This window comes from Takifugu flavidus, chromosome 5 (assembly GCF_003711565.1).
Source record: "Takifugu flavidus isolate HTHZ2018 chromosome 5, ASM371156v2, whole genome shotgun sequence".
NCBI lineage: Eukaryota > Metazoa > Chordata > Actinopteri > Tetraodontiformes > Tetraodontidae > Takifugu > Takifugu flavidus.
Window position 1 is genome coordinate 5,453,626 of NC_079524.1, and position 25,028 is coordinate 5,478,653.

General features: G+C 51.0%; 1 protein-coding gene across 1 annotated transcript; it reads right to left on the reverse strand.

Annotated features, from left to right (window-relative positions):
• Positions 1-313: 313 nt before the first annotated feature.
• tmem8b (transmembrane protein 8B) lies at positions 314-23,786 on the reverse strand. Its single transcript, XM_057032933.1, has 13 exons — positions 23,524-23,786; positions 20,242-20,431; positions 19,729-19,936; positions 17,836-17,969; positions 17,354-17,622; positions 15,778-16,154; positions 11,842-11,938; positions 11,631-11,754; positions 8,928-9,070; positions 7,322-7,500; positions 6,940-7,086; positions 3,678-3,794; positions 314-1,397 (listed from the first exon to the last, which is right to left on the reverse strand). Exons 1-13 carry the CDS (start codon positions 23,606-23,608, stop codon positions 1,062-1,064), a joined length of 2,406 nt encoding a protein of 801 aa, XP_056888913.1. The 5' UTR covers positions 23,609-23,786; the 3' UTR covers positions 314-1,061.
• Between the last annotated feature and the right edge of the window lie 1,242 nt (positions 23,787-25,028).

The following is a 25,028-nucleotide window of genomic DNA, read 5'->3' on the forward strand; positions in this document are numbered from 1 at the left end:
ACGTGCAAATTCATATGGGCTCAGGCTGTGATACACACCCGGGAGTCCCGGCCGAATCAGCGCCGATAAAGAGCAAAGAATGATGAGAAACGTCCTGGTGGTGAAGCGAGGCGGCGTATCAAGTCGCTCTCCGAAGGCCACCAATCAGCGGGGGAATTATTTATCTGGTGGCCCATCCTCGGGAGGCTGACAGCATCTCATCTCGTCCGCCTGAGCCCCGCTGACTCCCATTAGACGGGGGGAGCGCGAGGTGTGCGTGCGAACCTCAGCCGCGGCCGTTAAGAGCCCCGAGAGCAGAAATGATACGCAGGCCGAGAGAGAAAACATTTATTGTTTATGAGTGCGGCGCCTCGCAGGTCCTGTCAGGAGAGAACAGGGAGGTGAGGTCTGGGTTTGAAGTCTCTGATAAGAATGGTCCTCCCCTTCTTCCTCTGGACTTTGGAATCGTCCCCCGTCGCCAAACGGTCTGCACGTTCGTGCGGAAGCGGCGCGGTCGCGAGAGGTCGGCCGGACATTCCACGACGGCCGGACGTGGCGTTTGCGAGTTCCGCGTTGTTATAAAAATGTACAGAACATTTTTGTGTCTCAGTGCAAAAGATATATTTCAAAAGAACGTAAGGGGAGAGCCGTGGCCCCGCCCCTTCTCGCCTCCGCCCCGATGGGTCCGTGACCCGACTGTAGGAGAGGGCGGCCCGCTCGCCAGGCCGCCAATAAATAACCGACAGAAGCAGGTTTACAGTCACCGTCAGGTAGCAGCAGTGAGTTAGCTTCAACTTTAAATACATATTCACATGTGTCACTGTACAACCACGATTTATCAGAACAACTTCAACTACGGAGTAATAATTACAGTCCTGTTGACAATTACCATGACAACGACAACCGAGGAGTATTTACATCGCTCTTTCAAGTTTTGTGGCTTTGTTTCCTGTGTGTGCGTGTGTGTGTGTGTGTGTGTGCGCGCGTGTGTGAGCTTCCCAAGTGAAAGAAGGCAATGGAGTGTCTGTAGGTCAAAGGTGAGAGAGTGAGGTGGGGGGTGGGGGTGGGGGTGGGGGGCGTCATCAGCTGGTACAAATGCTGTTGATGGAGATGATGGCCGGGTCCACCAGGCCCAGCTCCTCGTGCTCGTTGACGCAGAGCTGATAGCCGCAGCCGCGCCTGCGCTTCAGCGGCGTCACCTTGGAGTCGGGCTTGGCCCGGGGCGGCAGCAGGAAGCCCACGCTCCCGGCGATCAGCATGTGCCAGATGCTGTGGATGTAGAAGTAGTTCTCCTCCGTCTCCACGAAGGCGTAGAGGGCCACGGCCGACGTGGCGATCATGGTGCCCGGGAAGAGGAAGAACGCCCAGCGCTTCCAGGTGGGGGGGTAGCAGCGGCGGCGGCGGATGGTACGCACCGTCTGGTGGGCCGAGAAACACGTGCAACCATGGTTTTAACCACATTTTGACCCACAGAGCGTTTAAGGCGTTGTTGTCTTCCTGAATGTGTGATTTAATTAATGGCTTCTGTGTTATTCAGTGGATACACCTGCTAATTAATTAATGCAAGAAAATGACTGTTACATGAGCTAAATACGGCGAAGCTCTAGTAGAAGAGGCTTTTTCCAGGAAAAAGCTTGACTGGAATACAGATTCAATCATTTGTGTGCGACCACTCAACCACCTCTTATTTACGGTTTTCTGGACTTATTTTGCTCATGAAGGAGCCGCTTGTTCAAACCTGAAGAAGGTTCAGGCCAGAGTCATCTCAGCTATTAATCATCGACTTTTGGATTGGAGTGAGAAAAGAGCCTCCGATTGGTCAGTAATCTCAACCACGATTATCAGCCATGCTGCTGTCGATGATGGATTCTCTGTTTATCTGTCTGGAGCCGTTTTTCAGGGCAACAATTGAAACTTTCGGCCATTAAATGGGTGCGATTGCATCCACTTCCTGGATGGCACGTTGCTGAGGTTCGTCTCAAATTTCTGCAAACTTCAGACTCAAAACTGCACCTTTGCTATGCTGGGTACCAGACCATCAAATGAGCATGGTAATTAACATTGTTTCAGCTCTAGTCGTTTGTAAAACATCATTATTTCTGACCCACCTTGAAGACTTAATGTTGAAAATTCATTTTCATTCGAGAAATGCAGGAAAACAACTATTTTACTGTTCATAACTTCTGATATCTAACACTCTGCTTGATATTCTGGTTCTTTTAATACAGAGAACCCAGGTCATCAACAGGATATTGAAGCGGGAGAGCCCACGGTGACCAGGGCTGTTCACCTGTCACATTCTAAAAAACCCAAAATGGGAGGGCACTGCCCTCATTCCCTTTATTTCCCTGCAGAGAGCGTCTGGAGAATGCTTATAATTCTCTTCAGTCTCTAATTCCAGCGTTGATTACTGGGTCCTTTTCCCAGATAACATCATTTTATAGAGCTGCAATGCTGTAGGAGGAAATGAAGGACTAAAAATGGCCGCCATTTTAGATGCAAAGTGGCTCCCGGTTAAAGTCCCAGTTAAAATGTTCTTTCAGGGTTGACCCTGGTTCGGAGGGTTAGCCGTGTTTTACCACAAAAGAGCCGAAACCGCAGCGCTCGTTCTTCCTGCTGCTGACGCTCCTGCTGAGCGGCGGGTCCTCAGCGGCCCCCGCCTGACTGATCTAATTCAGCAGAGTCTGGGAACATTCGGTACGTCGGCTTTTGCTGAGACACGACGAGCTGAAATGAAAGGGCGCTTTATGGAGGAAAAAAGAAAGCGTGCGGCACTTCAGCTGCGAGGTGTGGCGCTGAGGAGGCTGAAAATAGGCACGCGCTACTGAACAGCCGATAACTCAGAAAGTGTCAACACCAGAACCAGGATTCATCTGTGAAACAACCGCCACATTGGCTGAGATCGATCTGACAGGGGAAAAAAGCTGCTCCGCTCACCTTAAACTACACTGCGAGCTTACGGCGAAGGAAACACATCCCAACAATGGCGGCCGAGAGCTTTGTGGACACTAAATCCTCCAGAGTTGGCTGCAGTAGCGTACATGAACTCTGAAGCACTGCTTTTAACAGCACAGAGTATAGAGTGAAACATACAGTGGTATCTTTAGGGTTCACACAGCAGGGGGGCCTCGTCTTCCTGAGCGTGTGAAGGATGCTGCGGCGAGGAACTCCCAGAGCTCCGACTCCCACACTCTTTCCAATGCAGAAGCGTCTCTGAGCAAAGCCACGGGCTCGTGTCAGAGGTTCCGCCGTTAAAGGCTTCTTTTTCGAGAACCTCGCCTGAAAGACTATTACTTTTTATCTTCTCAGCTGAGGGAGCACATTATGACTCGCTGGAAGTACACGCTGACTTATAATGGAACTACAACCCATGACTAATACCCACGGGCAGCAAAACTTTTAAAGCCCCTTCCCTGCATTAATATGAAATAACTTGACTGGTCAGGAATCCAGAGGTCTCAGCCGTGTGCATGTTCCAGACCCATGTTTCTGCACCGAGCTTAAGCGTCGGATTAAACTGTTAGCAGAGTGCGGAACAATGGGAAGACGGCGTCGACGCGTTTCATTTGCATGTTTTGACAAGCCTGACTGTAACCGTGAAACTCACAGGATTAATCACGTGTTAAAAAATGTCGCGTCGGCGGCGCCCATTAGCCCCTGTAGTGAAGTTTAGCGCAGGTGGTGTTAGCGGCTCTTACCCACGCAACGGCCATGATGCCCAGAGCGAACAGGCTGGGTCCCAGCAGGTTCCACAGGCCGTGGCGGTCCAGCTGCAGAGCCATGGACAGGGACATGGCCCCCAGCAGATACAGCACCTGCACGCAGGAGACGCGGGTCAATGAGGAGCAACTCAGAGGAACAGGAAAACACTGTTGAAAGGAGAGGGAATACTGATGAAAGCAGACATTTGCAGCTGCTTTTGTCAGACTTTCTGTGGCTCCACGGCCTCGATGCGATAGTTTCACCTTGTATTCTTGGCATAGCCGGCACGCTGGCGGAGGGCTGGTGGGGAGCTGGCCGCTCGGCTGCTCAGAGGTTGAACAAGCCAAACGCAGGAAAAGAAAAAACGGAAAATTGAAAAAGAAAAAGGAAAAAATGCCTGATGGAAAAAAGGTGGGTGTTGATGTGGGCGGAAGTCTGTAGAGTTTGAGTGAAAGAGCAGAGAGAAATGTCTGGTACCGCTGAGGACGATAGACTGGGCCGGACTGGTATCGTAAACATGCACCAGATGTGCATTAATCTGTGGGGAAAATACTGGATCCTGTGGATTAGCCTCTTTAAGAGCCAAAATAAGAGCCCGCTGCTACATACTCTGCTATCTGGAGAAACGAGGGCAGCTTATATGGAATGAAACAGCAACCGTTGGCTTCTTTGTCAGCGAGAGGAGCTACGGCGACGACGGGACTTTGAATATCGTCTCATCGAGCTCGTAATTTGAAGCAAAGCCGCAGGATCTGAAACTGTGTGGGGGGTGGGGGGGCTATCAACATGCTGTGATACACCTGTTCCAGCGCAGCTTAAGCCCATCCAGGAGGCCTGAGGTCTGAACGTGTCTGACAGAGAATGTGTGGAGAAATTGGGGATTTGTGAGCTGGGCGGGGGGGCGGGGGCTCCTGACCCGTCTGCAGGAGAAATGGACTAATTGGCACAGAGCTGGGTGGAGCGGAGCGGCGCACTGCGGCCCGAGGACTCGGCGCGGCAACAGTCATCAGTCATACCGCTGGGCTGGATTATTCGGTGGCGCCCAAACACGCAAATATACGTACGTATATATTACACACGGGCGCGGGCGCCTGGACGCACGTGCGGAGGCTTCTCGCCGTAATAAATCTTTGTCATTAAGATGGACGAGCTCGCAGCAGTCCTGGCAGGAAGTCTATTTTTATCCTCCAGGTGAATTGTTATTCTTTTCAGCGTGGAATAAAAGAGTCAGCAAGATGATTTCCACCCCTGATCCTTTGGTTTAGTGTAGATTGGAATAAATTAGATTAGACCTGCACTGAAACAAATGCATCGCCGCTCACGTCCTGGTCCTGTGACTCAGTATAACCACCAAGCCGCCGCGTTATTAAATTGATTTACGAGATTCTGATGTAATAGCGTTCAATATGTTTATAATCTACTGAGGGACACGCTGATAGAGATAGGCTAAATGATGGATAACTTCATTCGACCGCACGGTGAATTTGATTCATGGCATCATCGAGAGGCTTTCGCCCACAAATCAAACACACAGATGAAATGGTCGCGACCTCCCTCAGACCACGGGTCAATAAAAGGAGCGTGGAAGCCATGAGGAACGCCTTTAGCTGTTTACAAACGGAACAGCGTGTAGAATAAATGAAAAGGTGGACGTGTCTCTGGTGAGAAGACGCTAGCTGTCGAGATAATGCCTAAGGTCACCTTTGATTTTTTGTCCTCCATAGATTTGTTCCAAATGTAGCCAAAAGATCCCTCGCGTCTCCTTCTTCGTGGTCTAGAAAGCTACAATATTGCCCCACCTGCACACACGAATCCTTGGACTACTGTCTTTATGAGGACCAGCCACAATGACCCCACATCAAAACGTGACCTCACTTGCCAGTAAGATTCTTATTTTGGTTCTCACTCTGTTGCTTGCATGAACACACACACACACACACACACACACACACACACACACACACACACAGACACACACTTGCCAGTCCTGACATGTGCGACTTGATTAGTGACCGTGTACTGCAGCGCTCAGCAAAAATCAAAACTCTGGAGGACAGCAGATGTTCGTATCCTCTCCTCCCTCCCTCCACTCCTCTCCTTCCCTCCATCACACTCATGACCACAGACACACACGTACACACTGCTGGGACAGCTCCCGCGTTGGGGTTCAGCCAGGGCGTGACCCGGGGAAGGGCGCACCTGTCGTCGCGGCCGCCTCGCTGTCATAACGCGTTAACAGAGGGAGGATTTAGCGCCACTCTCACTGATCATGTGATTTCCATTGAAAACAAGCTGGTTCACATCTGACACAGCTCCTCCTCTCAGCCTCTGGAGTCCCTCCTCCAGGGCTTAACTCCTGTCATCCGGCCGATACCGTGCAGTTCACGCCCAGGCTGCGTCCCGGTCACGAGATATTTGCTCCAGGATGTCTGAAACGTGGCCCAGTTGGCCAGAAACGATGCCCGGTGTTGCTGCAAATGTCGTCATTCAGACGAAAAGAGATTCTACCGGGGCCTTTCTGATGAATCTGGCCACGGGCCGCTGAGCTCGACGCCACCGACTCCGATGACAGCTGACGGCTAACTCGCACGAACACGTGGCGCCGGCGACGCCCTCGATCCCCGAGGTCAAACGGAGCTGGACTCTCTGTCATTTGCAGCTCGGTTCCTGTGCACGTTGTTGTTCCCGTTGTTTTGTTCATTAAAGCTCAAACCGCCGGCCGGCGCGACCTCTTCTGGCATGTGACTGCGGCATCGATTCAACACGCTGACTCAGCAGCGGAGCAGCTTATTGACAGTCCACCACTGGCAGTGGCGCTGAACGCAACGCCATTGACCTTCATGCGTAACGGCCTTAAACGAAGCCGGCAAAATTACTGTTGTCAAATAGTCAACACACTCAGATTATGTTGTTATTTCAGAATGAAAAGCCCTGCGCTGACGTAACAGCGAGCTAGTCTCCAACTGCTATATGGAGGCGGCGGCGTTTTGAGTGGCCGTCCACTCAAAGGGGTGAATGTGCTTTACGAGTTGATTTTAACAACCTCCTGGAACATTAACAGCTATAGAAATAGAAAATATCTGGCGACTTGATCCACTCCTTCCTGTTCGGGTGTAATGAAGCGTACTTGACTTCCCGCCAGCTTCGTTTGAGTAGATATAAAACAATATCAAGGGGACGGGAATAAACGGCGTCCACGCCCCCACCCGCACTTCATCGAAAACGCAGCCCCCCCCCGACACCCCTTCAGCAGCCCACCTGCTTGATGATGGACTTGAGCCTCGCCATGGCGATGACGGTGACCCACACGGACATGAGAGAGCCGAGGAAGTCGCAGAACTGCAGGACGTCGTACTCCATGATGCAGAAGACCACGATGCCCGGCTGGTCGCAGGCGTGGTAGAACTGTCAGAGGAGAGGAAGAACTGCTCTCAGTTCCCCTCCAACCGAGGGGGGTAATAAAATAAACCTTTGTGCTCATGGAGGCACGCAGGCTTTATTGTGCTAATTAAACAATGACTCCGTCCTAAATTAACTGTTTGCAGCCATTTTTGGTTTATGCTTCCAGCCGCGCATAATTACAAACGCGAGCGTGCTTGTTGAGACGTACGGGCGGCGTTCCAGAAAACGATTCACTCACAGTGGAAAAGAACATGGTGAAGATGTAGACGGAAGCTTCCAGCAGGTAGTGGCTCCTGACGGCGATGGCCACGGGGGGCACGAACATGAGGTTACTGAGGCAGAGCAGCAGGGTGGAGAGCAGCTGGAAGCTGTAGGAGTAGGCCGCGGAGTTGTCTGTGCATCCCCAGCCCTCCCAGCCTGGCACACACACACAGACACACACACACACACACACACACACACACACACCACACACACACACACACACACACACACATCACCATTACAATTTATGCTGTCAGATGCATATGTCACACACTGACCTTTAGACTTATTTAAAATTTAAGGCATTTTTGAACCTTGCCTTTTCCCTCTTATTTATGTAACAGTCGTGAAATAAGTCAAGTGTATTTCTGGGACCATTTCACGGAATGACTTTGTTCCCCTCCTTCATCTCTGCCCTGCCCCCCTTCCTCCTCCTCCTTTACCCATCAGCCGTCGGCAGGAGGGTCCCTCCGTCTGAGCCTGGTCCCATTTTTTTCCCTGTAAATTGGAGGTTTTCCTGCCACTGTTGTCAAGTTTTTTGGTTTCTGTAAAGCTCCTAGAGACAATCTGGTCACAACAGAGGCGAGTTAGATAGATCTTATTGACGTTGACCTTCCGTGCCGTCCATCTATACTGAAGGAACAGACTCTCGAGGACACATACGCAGCTACAGATTCTGCATTATTGACGCAGCGTTAGGGTAACACTGGACCCAGTTCAGGGGACAGGAAATTCCATTTTGCGACGCTCTATCGTCGCTTGGTTTGAATATGCGCTAATCTCAGCAGAGGACGGCCCTTCATTACATTCTGATTGAATCTGAGCCACTACGATTCGAAAGGTTAAGCCCTAAATTGGGCTGGTGTTTTCAAATCCCCGACTGGCCGCCAGACTGTGTAAATATTCGCCGGCGTTGACAAGGGCAGCGTCTGCGGCGTTTGACGGGCCAAAGGCGAGACCCGAATGCGAGATGCCTGACACGCTGTCACAGTCTGAAGCCCGACTGCGAATTAAACCAAGGAGAAAGCGGCTGTGATAAAAGATCAAAAGGAGGATTTAAATATTAAGAAAGGCCTCCGAGGACATGCTTTGTTTAGTTTCATAAGCTCATCTTTTATTGAAAAGCTGTTCATAATTACGAGGCTGTTTTACCGACTTATCAAAACAGCTCATATTAGAGATCCATTCCGGGCTGCGGAGCCACTTGGCGGACAGCGGCGCGGTTTAATCACATGGTTGCCAGTTCAGTTCCCGCGCACGCGACCTCACCGCCGCTCGCTCCCATTCAAGGCGCGTTTTCCAGCAAATTAAAAATTCTTTGCAGCAGCGGCGCCCTAATTTTCCTCACGGAAGGTTTTAATCTTATCGTGAACGGAGGCAAAAGCCTGCAAGTGCTGAAAATTACATCCCGTTATTAATTCATGGCCACACACTTTGCCAATCGCTAATAAGAGATTCATAATTGAAGAGGCAGTGGAGTCGACCCAGTATTTATGGAAGTGTTCTGTCAAACAGAACCTTTACTCTGTTTGACAGAACAATAAGGTTGAAGTTGCAGCCAGAAACGGATGAAAGCTCACCTGCTTTGCATTCACAGGCAGCGTACAGGTAGTTGTTTGTGCGCAGCAGCTTGCACTGTCCGTACATGCCGCAGTCGTTGATGCACGGCGTCAGGTACGCGCGCATGTATATCTCAGTGGTGATATTAGTGCACACTTCAAACCTGGAAAAGGGGGGGAGGCACAAACAAGGAACCGGTTAGACCAGGGGTGGGCAAACATTTTGATTCGTGGGCCACAATGGGTTCTAACATTTGACAAAGGGGCCGGACCAGGAGCAGATGGATGGATGGAGTGCTTTGGTAACCTCACCTCATTGGAGAAAAGATACACATCTTGGGATATGGAGAAAACATGTGCTTTAATTTCAAATGAAAATGAAGAGAAGCATTACAACAAAATATCTGACTTTGGAATGAGTCTTAAAACACTTAAAATCAAATGAATAAAATGTGCCTTTTTAAAAAAAATTAATAACCATTTCTATTTTAAAGCACTGAAAGTTCTGTTATCCTTCAGGATATCACCATCACTCTCCTCCTGACTGTCTTTTTTCTAGTGGGAAAACACCAGAATTGCAGTGAAAATTTAACATTAACAAGGTTTATTCATTTAATTTTTCAAGTTTGGCGGGACGGATTAAAACGTTTAACGGGCCGCGTGTGGCCCCCGGGCCTTAGTTTGCCCATGCCTGGGTTAGACGGAGGTGAAGATCATCCTGTGTAAACCCCACCCTCATTTCACCAAATAAAAGTGAGTTATGGCAAACCTGCTGAACAAACCCGCCCGTATCAGCGTGTAAGTGTGATTATTATGAGCGCATTAGCACGCTGATGCTCATATTTCACCGAGGGCTAAATTATAGCCTCGCGGAGGGCTTCGTCACGGCACTCAGGAGATAAAAAAAAGGGGTCATCTCAGGGTTTCGAGGTGTCAGGTAGTTTTCCTCTGTCGGCTTTATGCAATCACGCACTCTCATGAGGCAATTACGGGAGTCATTTACCATAAAATATGCCCGTGCATTAAGGAGCAATAACGAATCAAAAGTCCTGCAGTGATTCGACTTTAACCTTCCTTTTGTGTCTCAATTAGCTCCCCCGTCTGGGTTTTCCTAGAATATTCACAATATCTTGAGTATAATTCTTCTGTATGCCCCTTCTCGCGTCAGCATCCGATAACAATTGCAGAGAGCCTTTTACAAGTGAAATACGCGCTGTTATTCTACAGCCGTAGAAAGTTAGGCTTTAATGCCGAGGCACTTCAGGGAATTACAGAAAGCAACTTGCACATTTATGCGTGCACTTTATCTCTAATTATAAATGTCTTATAAATAAAACTCAGCTCGGTTAACGAATGTGTCCCTCAATCTTTTTCTATTTTTAATGGCGCGGCGGATCATGGTGTTGTTTTGATTTAACAACGGTGCCGCTTGCAGCAAACAGCACCTATTTCCTCTAATGAGACCTGATTGATTTGGAGTGTGAGAATGTGTGGAGCTCCAAGATAAAGCCATTTGCCCGCTCTCCACTGACATGCGAGGATGAAGCCGTGTCCTGTGCCATCTGTTGGCATTTGTTATTCAAATTCACCGGGAACTCCCGGGCGGCTCCAGGAAAAATGAAAAGTCGGCTTAATTCCATTCAGTTTGCACTCTCACGTCCTTAAAGGTTCGCCGGAGCGGCTCAATCTGGATTTTTTCCATTTTTTTCCTCTGGTGGATGTTTCTGGCAGTAAAAACAAACCTGTTGAGTCTCAGCTGGAATTCCATCAAGTAAATGGTGCTCTGTTCTCAGTTTTAGAGGCATTGGAATTAAAGTGCTAGAATGCACCAATTTGCGATTCAAGCTAAATTAAATCTGTTTTCCTAAACCTCGTAATCTTTCCCGGCAACATGTCATATGCCCGTGCGCCCCAGAAGAGCCCGGTTGAGGCTGACACCAAATTAATCTGGCTGCAGCAGATGGGAGAGGATGTGGCAGCGAGAAAGAGGCTGTGCTGCTCACAGCTCCCGCTCATTACCCCGCTAAATTATTCATTTTGGCTAAATAAACTGATGAGGGTTTGCTTTTGTTTGTTTCATTTTGCATTTGTCTTCCCACAACTGGGAGCAGACAATAGCTCACCACCCAGGCGCCGGGGGCCTCGGAGCCCGAAGGTTCTGGGTTCAGTTCCAGCACACGTTTGCAGCTTCGCCTCATGTTTGGGGTGGGGGTGGGGGGGCAGTTTCTGCAGGTCCTCCAGTGACCTCCAACAATCCAAGACCAAGAACACTGATGTGAGACTATAGAGGGGCTTTTGGTTAATGGGATTACTGGGTACCCAGAATGTTAAGGTTGATTAGTCATGATAGTGAATCCTTGACCAGGACTCAACCACTCTTTAACACCCAGCAGCAGCGACCGTGTGGTTTTATTATGGTATGGACAACGTAAATGCTCCAACGCCACGGCCCAACGCTGAGGTGCAGACCGCGTGTGTGTGAGGGAGTCCTGCGGTGGACCAGTGGCCTGGCTACCTGTGTCGAGCCCCCAGAGAGGATTTCTGGCTTAATAAATCTCAGACAGAGAAAATCCCAAAAATCTATGAAACAAACACCTAACAGATGACAGATGAAGGCAAATAAATAAACTGTTGCCACCAGCGTCGTCTCATAAACGACAAATTTAGTTGAAATCCCGAGTGAAGCTGAGCAAACACACGCCGGGGCCGTGTTTGCCGTCTTACCCGTGTGTAGTGGCGCAGAGAGAGCGCAGGCTGAGGTACCAGGTGCCCGTTTGGGGGTAGGGGATCCTTAGTTTGGTGATATTAGTCGAGGTGTTGACAGAGAGGAAGAACCCGGCCATTGACTCTGCAGCAGATTAGATTTCAGGAGAAAGTGACGCTCTGGTTCATACAAAATGTCTGCTCTCTGGCGGCGATGTCTGCAGCCACTTGCCTGATTCGCATCTCAGCGTGGCGTTCTCCGGTATGAAGAGAGGCACCCCGTGGTTCAGGCAGCCGAACACCGTCACGTTCGCTCCTCTCAAGGCCGACTGCGGGAGGAAGCACAAGCAAATGTCACCTGTCTGTCTCACCACAAACCATCTGCCGCCACCGTGGACCAGTTTCTCTCTGGCCCCGAGCGAGTAAACGCTAAAAACCAACAAATCAAGAGCGGTCCGCTACGCCTCTGCGGGCCTCCAGCACCTCAACAAAGATGTCAGCAGTTTATCTCCTTAAGCATCAGTTATACATTAGCATGCACATGCATTTAAAAAGAAAAAATCCTGCAGAGTTATTCAAGCCTCCGGTGCTGCATATGCTTATACAAACAGGCCTGCTCAGGAAAAGAACAACCGGCATATAAATACCAGCAACAAATTACAGCGTGCACTTGTAAATCACCCAATGGGCAGTCGGCCATCAAACTCTAGGTTTCAAATCCACTGTAATTTATTCACATTGTGGAAGAAGAGAGGAAGCGGAAAAGTTCCGACACTTTCCAACAGCAAAAAACCTGCTAGTCAGAAACAGCGGAACAGTTTTTGGCAGGCGTAAACTCGCACAACATTTTAAAATGTGGGTTTTTTTTTTCCGAATCCGTTTGAGGGCCGGGAGAAGCTGGCTCTGAAAAATAAAAAATCCTCTGCAGCCCGAGCTCAAAATGAGCGTGATGCATATGCAAAGGGTTGGCAAAGTTGTTGATTAATGCAATGACTCAACAAACACTTTGCCAGGTGCTAATTTTTCAGGCTTCCTGAACGCACCATCTGGTCCCGACTCTCGTGGTAGTAAGTCTCAATCACACACACACACACGCAGACACACACACACACACCAGTTTTCATCTCTGATGAGGAGGTGAACATGAAGCTGTGATTGGCGGTTGGGGCCGTCCGGGGAGCCGCAGATGGCTGAGGAGGCTCCAAAACCCAAACGGACGCTTATCAGCTGATCTGAGTGCATCAAAGTCAATTTAGAAATCCTTAACGAGGGGCAGGAACTTCTGCAGCGGTTCCTGAGGCTCCATCTTAACATCTCTGAGGGTCCCCCCCCCCACAGAGGAACAGAAGGAGCAGCAGCGAGGGCTCTTCAGGGAAAACCCGCTGTGACCACCAGCCCTTTAAAATAGTCCCACATTTAGGATGTCAAGCATCCATCAATCATCTCACCTAATCAGCAGAGATGCACACACTCCAACAACAATCCCACAAAATAAGATTAACGTGCACTTCCTCTTTTGTGCACAGGAAATGACATAATCTTCAAGTGGCTTAAGCCCGTTTGATCACAGTCATAATCCCGGTTCTCCTCCTGGTGACTCTTTGGCACTTGTGCTCAAATGTTAAGCTCCTTTCTAAGTGATAGTGACCCTAATTCAAGGACAACGAGCACAAAAACACGGCTCGTCCGCGCCGATTGTGCGAGTTTAACAGGAAAAATGAAGCTACTGCGCACAAAAAGGGTGGAAGATTCAAAATGATTTCCTGAAACACAACCAAAAAAATTTATGCTCCGGGAATTTACATGCATGATGTGATTCAAGGGGAAATACGTCAAATTAAGATGCTCTCAAGATTATTCTGAGACACTTGATCTATCCAAAACATCTAATCTGAACCTGTCGTGAGCCTGTGTGTGTGTGTGTGTGTGTGTGTGTGTGGTGTGTGTGTGTGTGTGTGTGTGTGTGTGTGTGCGCATGTGTGCAGTGAAATTAAGATTTCCCTGATAACTTTGGATGCTCTTCCAGCTCTATCTTCAAGATCATCACATCATTTCCCATCAGGATGGAGCTTCCTGTTGCTGTCAACAATCAAAATGATCCGATAAGATCAAAATCATTCCTTTGCAAATCTTTCTGTGATCTCAGAACTCTTCCCTTTGCCCCCCCCCACCCCCCCCCCCCCCCCCCACCGGTTTTGTATGTCCTGGTTTGTTGTGAAGAATCCTCAGTGAAATATATCAGTGCTGGAGCTCAGCAAACATCAGCCGGATGATGCCAATGTTTCATCTCTTTTTTAAAAAGTACAGGCAGTTTTAGGGGTTTTAGGAGCATTAAAACATTGATGAATGCTTATTGGGCCGGCAGAGAGGCACGGGCCTCCTGTGGTTCTGTGGTCCGGGTCGGAGAACTCTCCGTCCCCGTGACATCCTCTAAATCCAAATATTGAGCCTCCATCAGGGTCCAGAGGGGAGGGGCAGCGATTAGACTAATGTGCTTGTTTTAGGACTGAAGCCACACGGGGACGGGGGACATGCAAACACCTGGAATGGAATCCAGAGGTGGTTAATAACAGGAGGGGACCGGGGGACGGGGGGACGGGGACGGGGGGGGGGGGGGATCTTCACCGCTCATAACGGTTACGCCTTCATCTCGGTCGGTGTCGGCGCTAATACCACAGTTATTGGAGTGTGTATTGAAGCTAAATTGTGGGTTAAAAATACAATTTCTAGTGCTTTAAAAACATTGCTTTGCACAATAAATTGAAGGGAATGTCTGGAAACCGGTGGAATGGTATGTTCCGTGTAAGCTCCTGGCAGTATGACGCCCCCGATCGTGATTATCTTGCAGACCATGACAAATGGGCAATTCCATCTGCTGTGGGTATAATCGTGTTTATGCCTCCGAACAGCCCACTCTGGCGCTGGACGTTATTCTCCTCTGGTTTTGAAAAGCCGTCTGCTTCTGCCCGCCTCCACTTTTGTGTCACGCCACAGGTTCGCTGGGCTAAAAATATCCAGTACCTTTCCCTGAATGCTGAGATGAAACTGATATTAATCTGGCTGCGAGGAAGACTGTGAAAAAGCTCATTTCTCAGAATGTCGGGATATTCCTTTGAACCGAGCAATCAAAGATATTTGTTGGAGGCTTTGCTTTTCATCTTCCCCTTCTGCGACGACGGTTCTGTTCGGCAGAAATGTTTAAAACCCCGTCGCTCGCCGGTGTCCCGGCTCCCTGCGGACCGCCGTCGCTGCTGTAAATCCACTAATGTGGGAAGTCCAGCTCAACTGAGACATCGGCGATCACGGCTTTATCTCCTCAGAAGTGGGAAGACGTGTCCCAAATGATCGCTCGATGCTAACTTCTCCAGTTCTGATTTCCATGTTTAACAGGCAACTATTAATCAGTAATATAGTCCTGTACACTGGCCTTTAATAAATACTGAGTGTAACTGGGTACAAAGAGACGTTTAGAGTGATGGCTCACAGTAAAAACTCACTTTTACCTGACAAGACAAATGAGGCAGTGTTAACATTAGCATGCTAACTGCCTAAACCCAGGCAGACAGGAGCATCACCGTCCTTCCATTGGCAGACGGGACTTAAACAAAGCAGGAAAAACACAGTAGCCATTAACGTCAAAATAAAGCAAGCTACAGCTATAACTCATGTTAACGGATGAAATATTGAAACCAGGCATTCAATGTGCTGAAAACACATGTATTCAGGTACGAAGCGGTGTTGTTGATCGATTGCGGTCCAACGTATTTCCATTTGTGTGAGTGATCGCCCTCTATGGGCTGAAACTCAGCTTATACGATCAAATTTTGCTATGATGGAGGTCGACAACGTTTTGGCGGCAGCTTTCAGCAGGAACCACCACTTTGTTCCACCCCAGCTATAGAAACAAGCACATGTGGACTTCCTGCTGCCTGCTGCAACCACGACGGTCAAGATAAATGGGCTCTCAGGGGCAAACGTCGCCGCGCTATTAGTATGTCAGAGGTTATGTCATGGTTAGCTAGCTTTGATGAGAGTGTATGATGTATCTTCTTTTGCACGTCTGTGTGTGTGTGTGGGGGGGGGGGGGCTTTCGGAGAGCTACTGGATTTATCATAAGTACTCCCAGAGCCCCGCCCATAATCAAGGCTGTTTCTTCATGTTTACTCACCACGTTGAGCTTCAGCTCCATGTTGAGGACGCCCCCGCTGTCTAAAACGGGCATCAGGTTGATGGCGAACACGGCGGCTCTGTCCGGAGGGATGGATATGTTTGGCCCAAAGAAGACATAGAAGTGAACGGAGAAGGTGTCCAGCTCGTTGCGCAAAGTGGGCCGGATGGGCCAGCACTTGTTGGTGTCGACGGCGGGGGCGATGTAAACGGCGTTGTCCTCCGAGGCGCGGCTGCTGTTGTGGAAGGAGCCCGGCAGGGCCGGCGCCGAGAGCGTGTCGGCCAGGGAGAAACCCAGGGCTGCTCCGAAGGACTGGGGCATGTTCATGGAAGAGCTGGGCTGGGCCGGTTCCTTGGACTGGTTGGACTTGGAGCAATCTGATAGATGCATTAAGAGGTTCAGGGTGGAGGGGAACATCAGGGGAACAGGTCATAACATTTTATATAAGATGATCAGCTCAAAAAAAAACCCAAACAAACCGAACCAGCCAACGTCAAACAGCAACTGGGTCGGCGTGTTGTTGACGCGCACGTGGAGCAACCGAGTCTTTTGCAAACGCTCCCCTTGGGCTGGCTGCCATAACATAAACAGCGCGTTTTCAGCGCCGAGCGCCGCCTTTTAATGAGACAAAGATTCACAGTAATTGCAGACAACGTGCACGAAGCAGCGCGCTGCAGAACGGTCACTGATGGCAACTGGCAGAGCCCCAACCGATCCATCCAGTCCTCTGGGGAGAGGATTTTCAAAGGCTTCTCCTGATTCGTTTGCACGCCGTTGTCTCGGAATTGGTTTGAAGTCGTCTGACGTGCGTAAAGACAGCCGAGGTGCTCCTAAAAATACCGAGACGCCGCCATCCGCGGTCAGACAGAGGCGAGGAGCATCTGAGCGGAAGCAGCGGGGAATCAAATGCAACCCACATTTTAGATGCTCTGGGTGGCACAAAGAACGGCAGCAACAAACAGAAGCTGCCTTCGAAAACACACGTGAGGGACACCTACAGCGGGAACGCTCCTCACTTATAACGAAAGGGATGCGGGGCGAGGTTCGAGATCCCCGCACGTTCCTGAGGCAGTTGATAACAATAACCAATCAAAGGTGAGTCCTCCAGACACTCTATGGAGCCGAGGTGTTTAAATCCACTAAAGGTCAAGTAAGATCCGCCTGGCAGGCAGAGGGAGAGTGTGAATAATTAGTCTCGGCGTTGCCATGGCGACAAAGTGCACCGTATAGAGTCCAGCAGAGAGAGGGAATGGCGACGCAGGAGGAGGCATTCCGCGGATCCGTGAGCCATCTTCTCAGCTCAGGAGGAAGGCCAGAGCAGCGATCACTGGCCACTCGGAAAAATGGCTCAGGTTGCAAAAAAACGACACTTTTAGGGGGGATTCGTCCCAAAATGGCAGCTCTGTTTCGGTCTAAACACGCACGTACAGACCTGCAGTTCCTCCAAACACGTCCGCAGACGTTAGAGGATGTTTGGAGGGTTTGACACCAGAACTGAAGAGATTCGGCAGCAAAGCCGCTGTGAATTAAAGACAAACGCTTCCCAACACTGTTGGAATTCCAGTGAAAGCCTCACCTGTCACCTGCACGCCGATGCGGAAGTAGACGTCGGAGTTGGTCAGGTACCTCTCCACCAGGACGTAGTACCACTGCTCCCAGGCCGGCACCGCGGACTCCAGCTCGCAGGGGTTCCACTCCCGGCAGTCCAGGGCGCTGGAGTTGTGCACGGGCGGCGCGCGCGCTCGTATCTTCAGCACCACGGCACAAGCGTCGCTGCTCTTGTTCCTGGTGCTGCAGTCCAGCAGCTGAACCTTCACCTTCGACACGTAATTGGGGACGAAGACTCTGCGCGAAGCGAGAAGCAACAGCGGTCGTTAGGAGGCGCCGCCTCTCCCGCAACGTTCGGGTTATTTGCTGCTTAATGTGATTCATCTGAGTCACGCAGACTCTGATTAAAGCGTTTTCTTCCACAACCTCCTTCAACCTGAATTTGGAGTTCAGCTCGTCGAGCCGGAGGAAGAGAGGCTCTGATTGCAAGAACGGGACCAGCGGACTCACTTGTAGAGGGCAGATCTGTTGCGGGCGGGGATCATCTGGTCGATGAAGTACCCGGGGTACAGCACCGAGACCCCCACCAGCCTCTGGACGATGAGCTGCGGTTGGAAAAGGTACTGACATTCCTCAGACAGGCCCTGAGACAAGACACGACACCCGGTTAGCGCTGCGTCTGGTTCGGATCTCTCCATCTCCTCCCCCCCCCCGCGCGCGCAGCACAGAGATTTACAATCAGGGGAGCGTGCGTGGCGGCTGCACATGATGCGCTGTGAAATTAGTTTCAAAAGAGAGCGGCGGCGCCTGTGCGAGACTCAAAGGGACAGGTGTGAATGCCAAATGAGCTCCTTCGTTGCTGTCACCCGGTCACTGCTCCCCCCTGCCGCCGCGGCGCGCAGCGTCACTCCGAGGTGACCCTTTGATTTATTACGGCGCATCGGCCGCGCCAGCACCGCCAGCACCCGCAGCACCCGCAGCACCCGCAGCACCCGCAGCAGGTTCTCATCAGGGCTCTCCGAAAGGCTTTTTGTTTGATTTCATTCTTAAACTTTGAAGAAGCGGGGGACGCAGACTTTAACGTTTTCATTCGGATATTCGGACTTTAAAAACAGCTGATAAAGAACTTTATTTTTAGAAAATACGAGAAACGCTAACTAATATAAGATTGAGCCTTTGGGAAAAAGAAGAGACTTCATGGCAGCAGTATCGGAGGCCCACCATGTCGGAATCATTCCTTCAGCTTTGGACGATGTCAGCCATAGATATCTTTGGGATATCTGATGAAAGAAGGCTGGTAAGAAACCACCTTCCTCCAAAGCTGAATATAGATCAAATATTTGCCGATGGCAGACGGCAAAGAAAAGCATTTATGGTGTTTATGATAAGATACAGTTCAGAACTGCCTCTGAACCCATTTCTTAAGTCAATATTTGGCCTTCCAAATGCAGCGTACGCTCGCTCCCGACCGAGGCGTCGCCTATCCGTGACAACAACATTGCAGAATCTGAAAGGAGAACACTGTTCCCATCTGGTTCCGTGTGGTTGGAGGCTCGGCGTGTTTCAGCCAGAGGCCCGGGGGCGGACTGGCGGAGCTTTCAGAGGGAACCTTTGGGTTTGGAGCCAGGGCAGCGGCACAAAGACTGAACAGCTGAACACAATGCCAGGGACAAATTGATGGGGATCAAATGGAAATCCGTGGGCAAAGATGGAAAAATTACGAGGGAAAAAAAGATGAATTTAAGCATTAGGATTCCTGTGAACGTGCACTTTAGCACAAATGAAGCCCTTTTCTGCTGCTCATTTTGCGTTAACGCCCAGGAAGGATGGCAGGGTTTATGGGGGATGTCCTCATTTTTCTGATGGAAATCACATGTTATTTGCTTTGGCGACAAATTGATGTCGAACTTCCTCTCCGCTGATCATCCATCCCAGATTGGGTGGTTGTGGACCCTCCTGATCGGCAGAGATTCTCTTTCTCTGAGAGGATCCAGCCTAACCAGGTTCAGAAAGTCAAGTGCAGGTTCCGATTTTAGGGTCAATACCTGATTCGGAATGTGATCATACTCCAGAACCTCTGTCATTCCAGTCATGTCGCATCATTTGGAGCCAGAAATAACCGCGTTATCTTACACTTAGATTGCTGGAGATTGTTTTTTTATCATAGCAACAGAGGCAGCAACATAGCAACCCTTTCTTTTTACAACTAGCATCTCTAGCACACCCCGACCTCCCCATTATAGATATATTTTAGAAAGTGAATGTGACTTCTATCATAGCAGGAAAACGTTCCAAACTGCGGCTCATCAGCATGATTAGGATTGTGCACGTGTTGTTAGTCACCATTAGCCAGCGTAGCTACAAACCCATCAAACACTGCGTACCTGCTGGATTGGCGCTCACCTTGACTGAGATTTTGCCCTCATCCTTGGGCAGATGCGCAGCCAGGAACCAGTCTCCGGGGAGCGGGCTGGTCACGTTGAACGCCCCCGTGGTGCGGTTCGGGAGGGTCCACGTGAGCGTCACAGCGAACGACCCCGGGACCGCCGTGTCCCCGGGGAAACGGGTGCGCAGCGGGTTGATCACCGGCGGAGCCCCGGACCTGAAGTATCTGAAATCCACAGGCAGAACCGTTCATTTTGAAACGCGGCAGCGGTTAAACTCGCGCATCTCCGCCCACCAGCGTTTTGCGACGCCGGCAAATGGAAAATGTAAATGGAGAAAACGCTTTAGCAGCAGTCTGTCCGTGCGCCGGGGCCACCTGGTAAGAGCTGACGCTGCTCAGGTTTAATCACCGGCTGTAACCTTTGTTCCCAGCGGTAAAGCGCACGGGCCGATTCACGGCTATTTATAGGAGGAGGAGCGCGCGTGAGCTTCGGCTGGAGGTGGTGGTGGGGTGGGGTGGGGGTGTCTTACACAGTCACGTTGCGGTTGGGGCAGCTGTCTCCGAACGTGCCGCCCTGCTCCTTGAAGGTGATGAGGTTCCACACGGCGATCATGGTGTCGTCAGGCACGTTGAAGTGAAACAGCTCCACGCTGGCGAAGGACTTGAACGCGCTCAGCTTGCGAGGCGTCCGGGTGAAGTACTCGGTCACGAAGAGGCAATCTGTGGGAGGAACACACGGGGGGTGGTGAGCTGGCGACGGGGACCCGCGCTTGGCGTCCACCACTGTGAGGAACTTTAGTCTTTGTCTTATTTCGTGTTTGTGGCGTTAGCTCCATCTTTGTTTTAGCACATGGGGACCTTTGCATTATTAACACGCTACCAGCGGGGCTGCTTTAGCATGCTAACATTCACCTTGTGGAGTTAAAACAAAGGTGAGGTGAGGATGCAGGAGTCTAAAGATCCCCAGCGATCGTTTGATTTGATCTGTGAGGCTCAACAGCCACCTGCTTGGTGGAAGTAAAAACCTGATGGGCACAAATCCCCTCGTGGATGAAGTAATTGGGAATATTCTAATGAAGCCCACAGTGCTGCGAGCGAGGTGGCGCTCTGAAAATCCACTTGTAAAGACAACGCAAACAATGTCTCAGCCATATTATTTATGTGAGAGGCACCGGCCTCCCCTCGGACTTCAGTTCATGACGCCGAGCATGTCTCCGAAAGCGGCGCGCGGCCTGCGAGGGCGAGATCCTCTAAAAACGTGATCACCGCTACAGGGGGAGGCGTTCCGCGTGCGCGCTGACTCCCTCACATCCCGCATTATTCCGAATCCCTGGATTACATCCCACTGACGGCTCTGGGTATAAAAGCTGCAGCACAAGTGACAGGTGTAATCTCCAATATTACCTCCCCCAGCCCGGCTGGCGCCGAGCCGGCTCGGCGGGGAAGTCCGGGAATGTACGAGAATTTGAGCGGGAATCGGCCTCATGTTGTACGGACAGGTGTCGTCCTGGTATGAGCGCAAGTCGATAAAGTGGGAGGCAGTGATGTTCGTTGGGGGGGAACGACGCGACGGCGGCTTGAGGTTTGACTGCAGAAGATTTTTCTCTTCCCAAAACGCTCCCTATTGTGTTCAAAATCAGCCATCTGTTCCAAAAAGGACACCTGCAATTTTCTTTTTCTCTCCCTCTCCCTGGGTTTTGTTTTGGGAGCGGGGGTGTTTCATCTCTGCTGCAATTTGCACAGAATCGCAAAGTTTCCCAGCGCGTTGGGCCGCGCTCAAGGACCGGGCGCGAGGACAGCTAACGCCGCGGGAGCCCGATTCGTGCGAGTGCGATAGCGCGGCGGGAGGGAGAGCTGTCGCTCTCCGGGGCTTCCATTGTCGCTCCTGCTCTTCCGCTGCCTTCAAGGTGCCACACTGGAGAGTGAAGAAGCCCTCTGCAGCCCCGGGCGCGTCGGGAAAAACCGGTGAATGAAAACCTGCTGGTGAATGTGCGGCGTGTTCTAATGAAAGAAGGAAGAAAGCGTCCGGCTGGTGCCAGAACTCTCACTGATGGAGCCAACCTGGAATACTGAAGCGGAGGCCTGAGCTCACCCAACGCTCCGGCCGTCAGCGTCATCACAGCCTCCTTCCACCCCTCCCCACCCCCAACACGCCGGACTCTGGGATTTACCTCCCTGGCACGGCTCACCTGTCAGATTAGGCCCCGTCGCACCAACGCTGATTGATTTTTTTGATTTTTTTTCTACCTGCTGCCACCGAACACGTCTCGGCGCCACCTTCCTCCTGGCAAAGTAACCTCAATTAGAGGAACGCTAGAGAGCGTTGCTCCAAATTAAGGCTTCGCAAACCCCCCCACCTGGAGGTCAGGGCCCTCGCGGAGATAATCAGAGGATGAAGGGGGGAAAATCTAATCCTACCACTCCTCAAATGTTTAAATCATCCAAGACGTTCCCGCTGCTGGGTGTAAAACGGGACGCTGCCATGCTTGTTTTGGAGATGAATCCATCATATATGCGGCGCGGAGGTGAGGAATAAACTATTCCTTATAGCCAGGTGCTGGCGAGACAGGCTAAGCTCGGGATGAAAGAGCCTGTTTATTTTTAAACGCCATTCATCTTATTGACAAAATGCATCAGGACAGCGCACCATGAGAGCTGCAGCGCGCATCCCCGCGCACGCAAACGTTGTTTTCCTGCAAAACCAAGACGTTGGGAGATAAAGGCAGCGGAACGCTTAAAGGCTTTCTCAGAGCACGTCTCAGAATTCCGTAATCTCCTCAACGTGCGCCTCCCTATCACTGTTTTACTCCGTTACGAGTTTAATGCGGCTGTAATCCCGCTTTTCTTCATCTAAACTGGAGGTTTAGCCTGGAATGTTTGTTTGGATCTTCTCTCAAGTGTATTTTCTTTGAGAGGAGACAATGGGAAGGGAATTTCCACACCTCCGGCTGGAACAAGGCACCTTCGTCTCAGCCTCAAAACAGAGACGCCTCGTTTATCTGGAGCGGAGGAACCAGAAAATTACTCAAATATTGCCTCGATCTGTTGACCCCATAAAAATCTCGTGTACCGAAGTGGAATAATTAATGATTCAAACCAAAGAGAAGAGGAAGGAGAAATTGATCTGAACTTCGCCCAATTCCAATTATTCCCTCCACCTGATGCAAGCAACAAGTCTATCCAACACACCTCCGATGTCCCTGCCAGCACGGCGTGTACCGGAGGAATGGATTTATTGTTGTCCCACTATGGAGCTGTAAAGGCTCTCGCGTCACATGGCAAAGACGTTCAGAGGAGCGAGGAACCGCAGGTGAACGCAGAGGAACAAAACAACTGGAATAAAAGGAGCCGCTGATGAGGTCTAACTTCAGCATCGGAGGCTCCTCGTCCGGTTCCAGCCGACAGCTTTGCTGTTCATCACCAAATAACCAGGGAGCAGGAAAGAGCAGCAACACTTTACCCCGCCGTCAGTTGGATTCTAACAGTATCTACAAACAAAACAAGCCCAAAGTGCAGCCTGGTGTCATCGCGCGGGGGCATCTTTTAACGTGTCCTAATCAGCAGAATCCGCGTCCCCGAACTTAAATACGGAACGATGCTTATTTCCCCCCCTCCTCCTGCGTGTTTTCAGCCGCTGCGGAGGCTGAAGAGCCGCCGCAGCGGTGGCTTCCGCCGCCGCGGGCAGCGTTTCAGCACCGCGGCCGGGCGGACAGCTCCTCGCGACTCGGAGCGCCAGCGGCGCGCGCGCGGGGCGGGCGGGCAGGCGGGCGGGCGAGCGCTCGCGGACAGGGCGGAAGCGGGAAAGCACTCACCTCCGAGAGCGCAGAGAGCGACGCAGACGAGCAGGAGCAGCCGCGGAGGGCCACGTCCCGACCCCCGACGCTCCGGCCGCCACATGGTTAGACGCGAGATATCAGTCGGTGGGCTCCAGCCCGGCTGCAGAGCTCAGGCGCTGCTCCGCTCTACATTTTTTCAGCTTTTTTTTTTTTTTGCCAACGACCAGCTGTTCCTGGGTGACGTAATGGAGCCGAGGCCGGGACTGCGCCTCCCCCTTTGGCTTTGATTTGACAACCTCAATATGTCGGCTCGTTCTCATTGGACCCGCGGCCCCGTCAGTCCCGCGGACGGCGCGCGCGTAGATTGCAGCACATTGGGTTCGTCATTTGGACACGCAGGGACGAGAGGGGGAGCACGGAGGCTGGACGCTGGGAGCCCTGCTCCGGGAGGGGGGTGCTCACCACCCGGGATGAGCCGGGGAATGGGGGGGGGGGGGGGGGGGGTGGAGGGGGAGGCGGGACTCGTCCAAAGATGAGCTCCGGAGCAGCCTCCTAAACTGAGATGTCCCAGGAAACTGCAGTGTTTACGTTGTCTGGCTACTTCTGCTGCACTGCAGCGTGTTTCAGTCGCAACAAAACACACAACAAAAGAATAAAGGTTGTGTTCACAGATGTTGGCTGGGGTTCGGCTTCTCCTCCCAGCTTAAACATGAACAGGCATGATTAAAAAAAAACAAACAAAGGATCTATCTTGCTGCTCCATGTATGTAGTTATTAAGGACAGGACTACTCTTTCAGACTTCTGGGTCCTCCCTCACTCAGTAGCTTAAAGGAAAACTAGAACAGAGAGGTAATATTGACCCATCTCTGCCTCCGACCGCGTGAGCCGGACATTAAGACTGACCCAAATTGTGAGTCATGATTATTTTAACAGCAGGGCGACTCTGATATGAGTCACGGCTGTCAGAGCGCGAATGAGATCATGAATCGCGTTAATGTGATTTACTTGACATAAATGAATCATCCGTCGGCAACATCTGCACCTTAAAGGACTCGGTTTGAAATGGATTTCGCACCCGGGCAATTAGATGTTAAGCTCACGGTGCAGATTGGTGTCTGGATTAGCGAGGTCAGGGGGAAATATCTCCAGGATTGACACAAAGACTGGAGCCCGCGTAGCCTTTCCCCCCCGTCCAGAGGCTTCTGCCTCCCTCGTATCGACCCCGTCATTGACAGAATCACCCAGATCGTCTTTTAATTTAGCAGACTGTCGCACAACGTAGCATCCAAAATCAGCCCTCAGATGTTGAGCCTGCCAGAGTCTGTGTCCAGACAAAAGGACACCCACGCCTCCCTGTCTGAGATGATCCCCCCGCTCTGCAATTATCACCACAATTAAGAGTTTTTAAGCTGTCAGTGAAAACGGGGGGAAACACCATCATCCCGCTGTCACTTTCTTCCCTAAAGTTTGAGTTTATTCAAATATGGAGCTTCCAGAAACAGTTCCTGCTGCTTGCCGATGCCTCCCACAGTGTCACGAG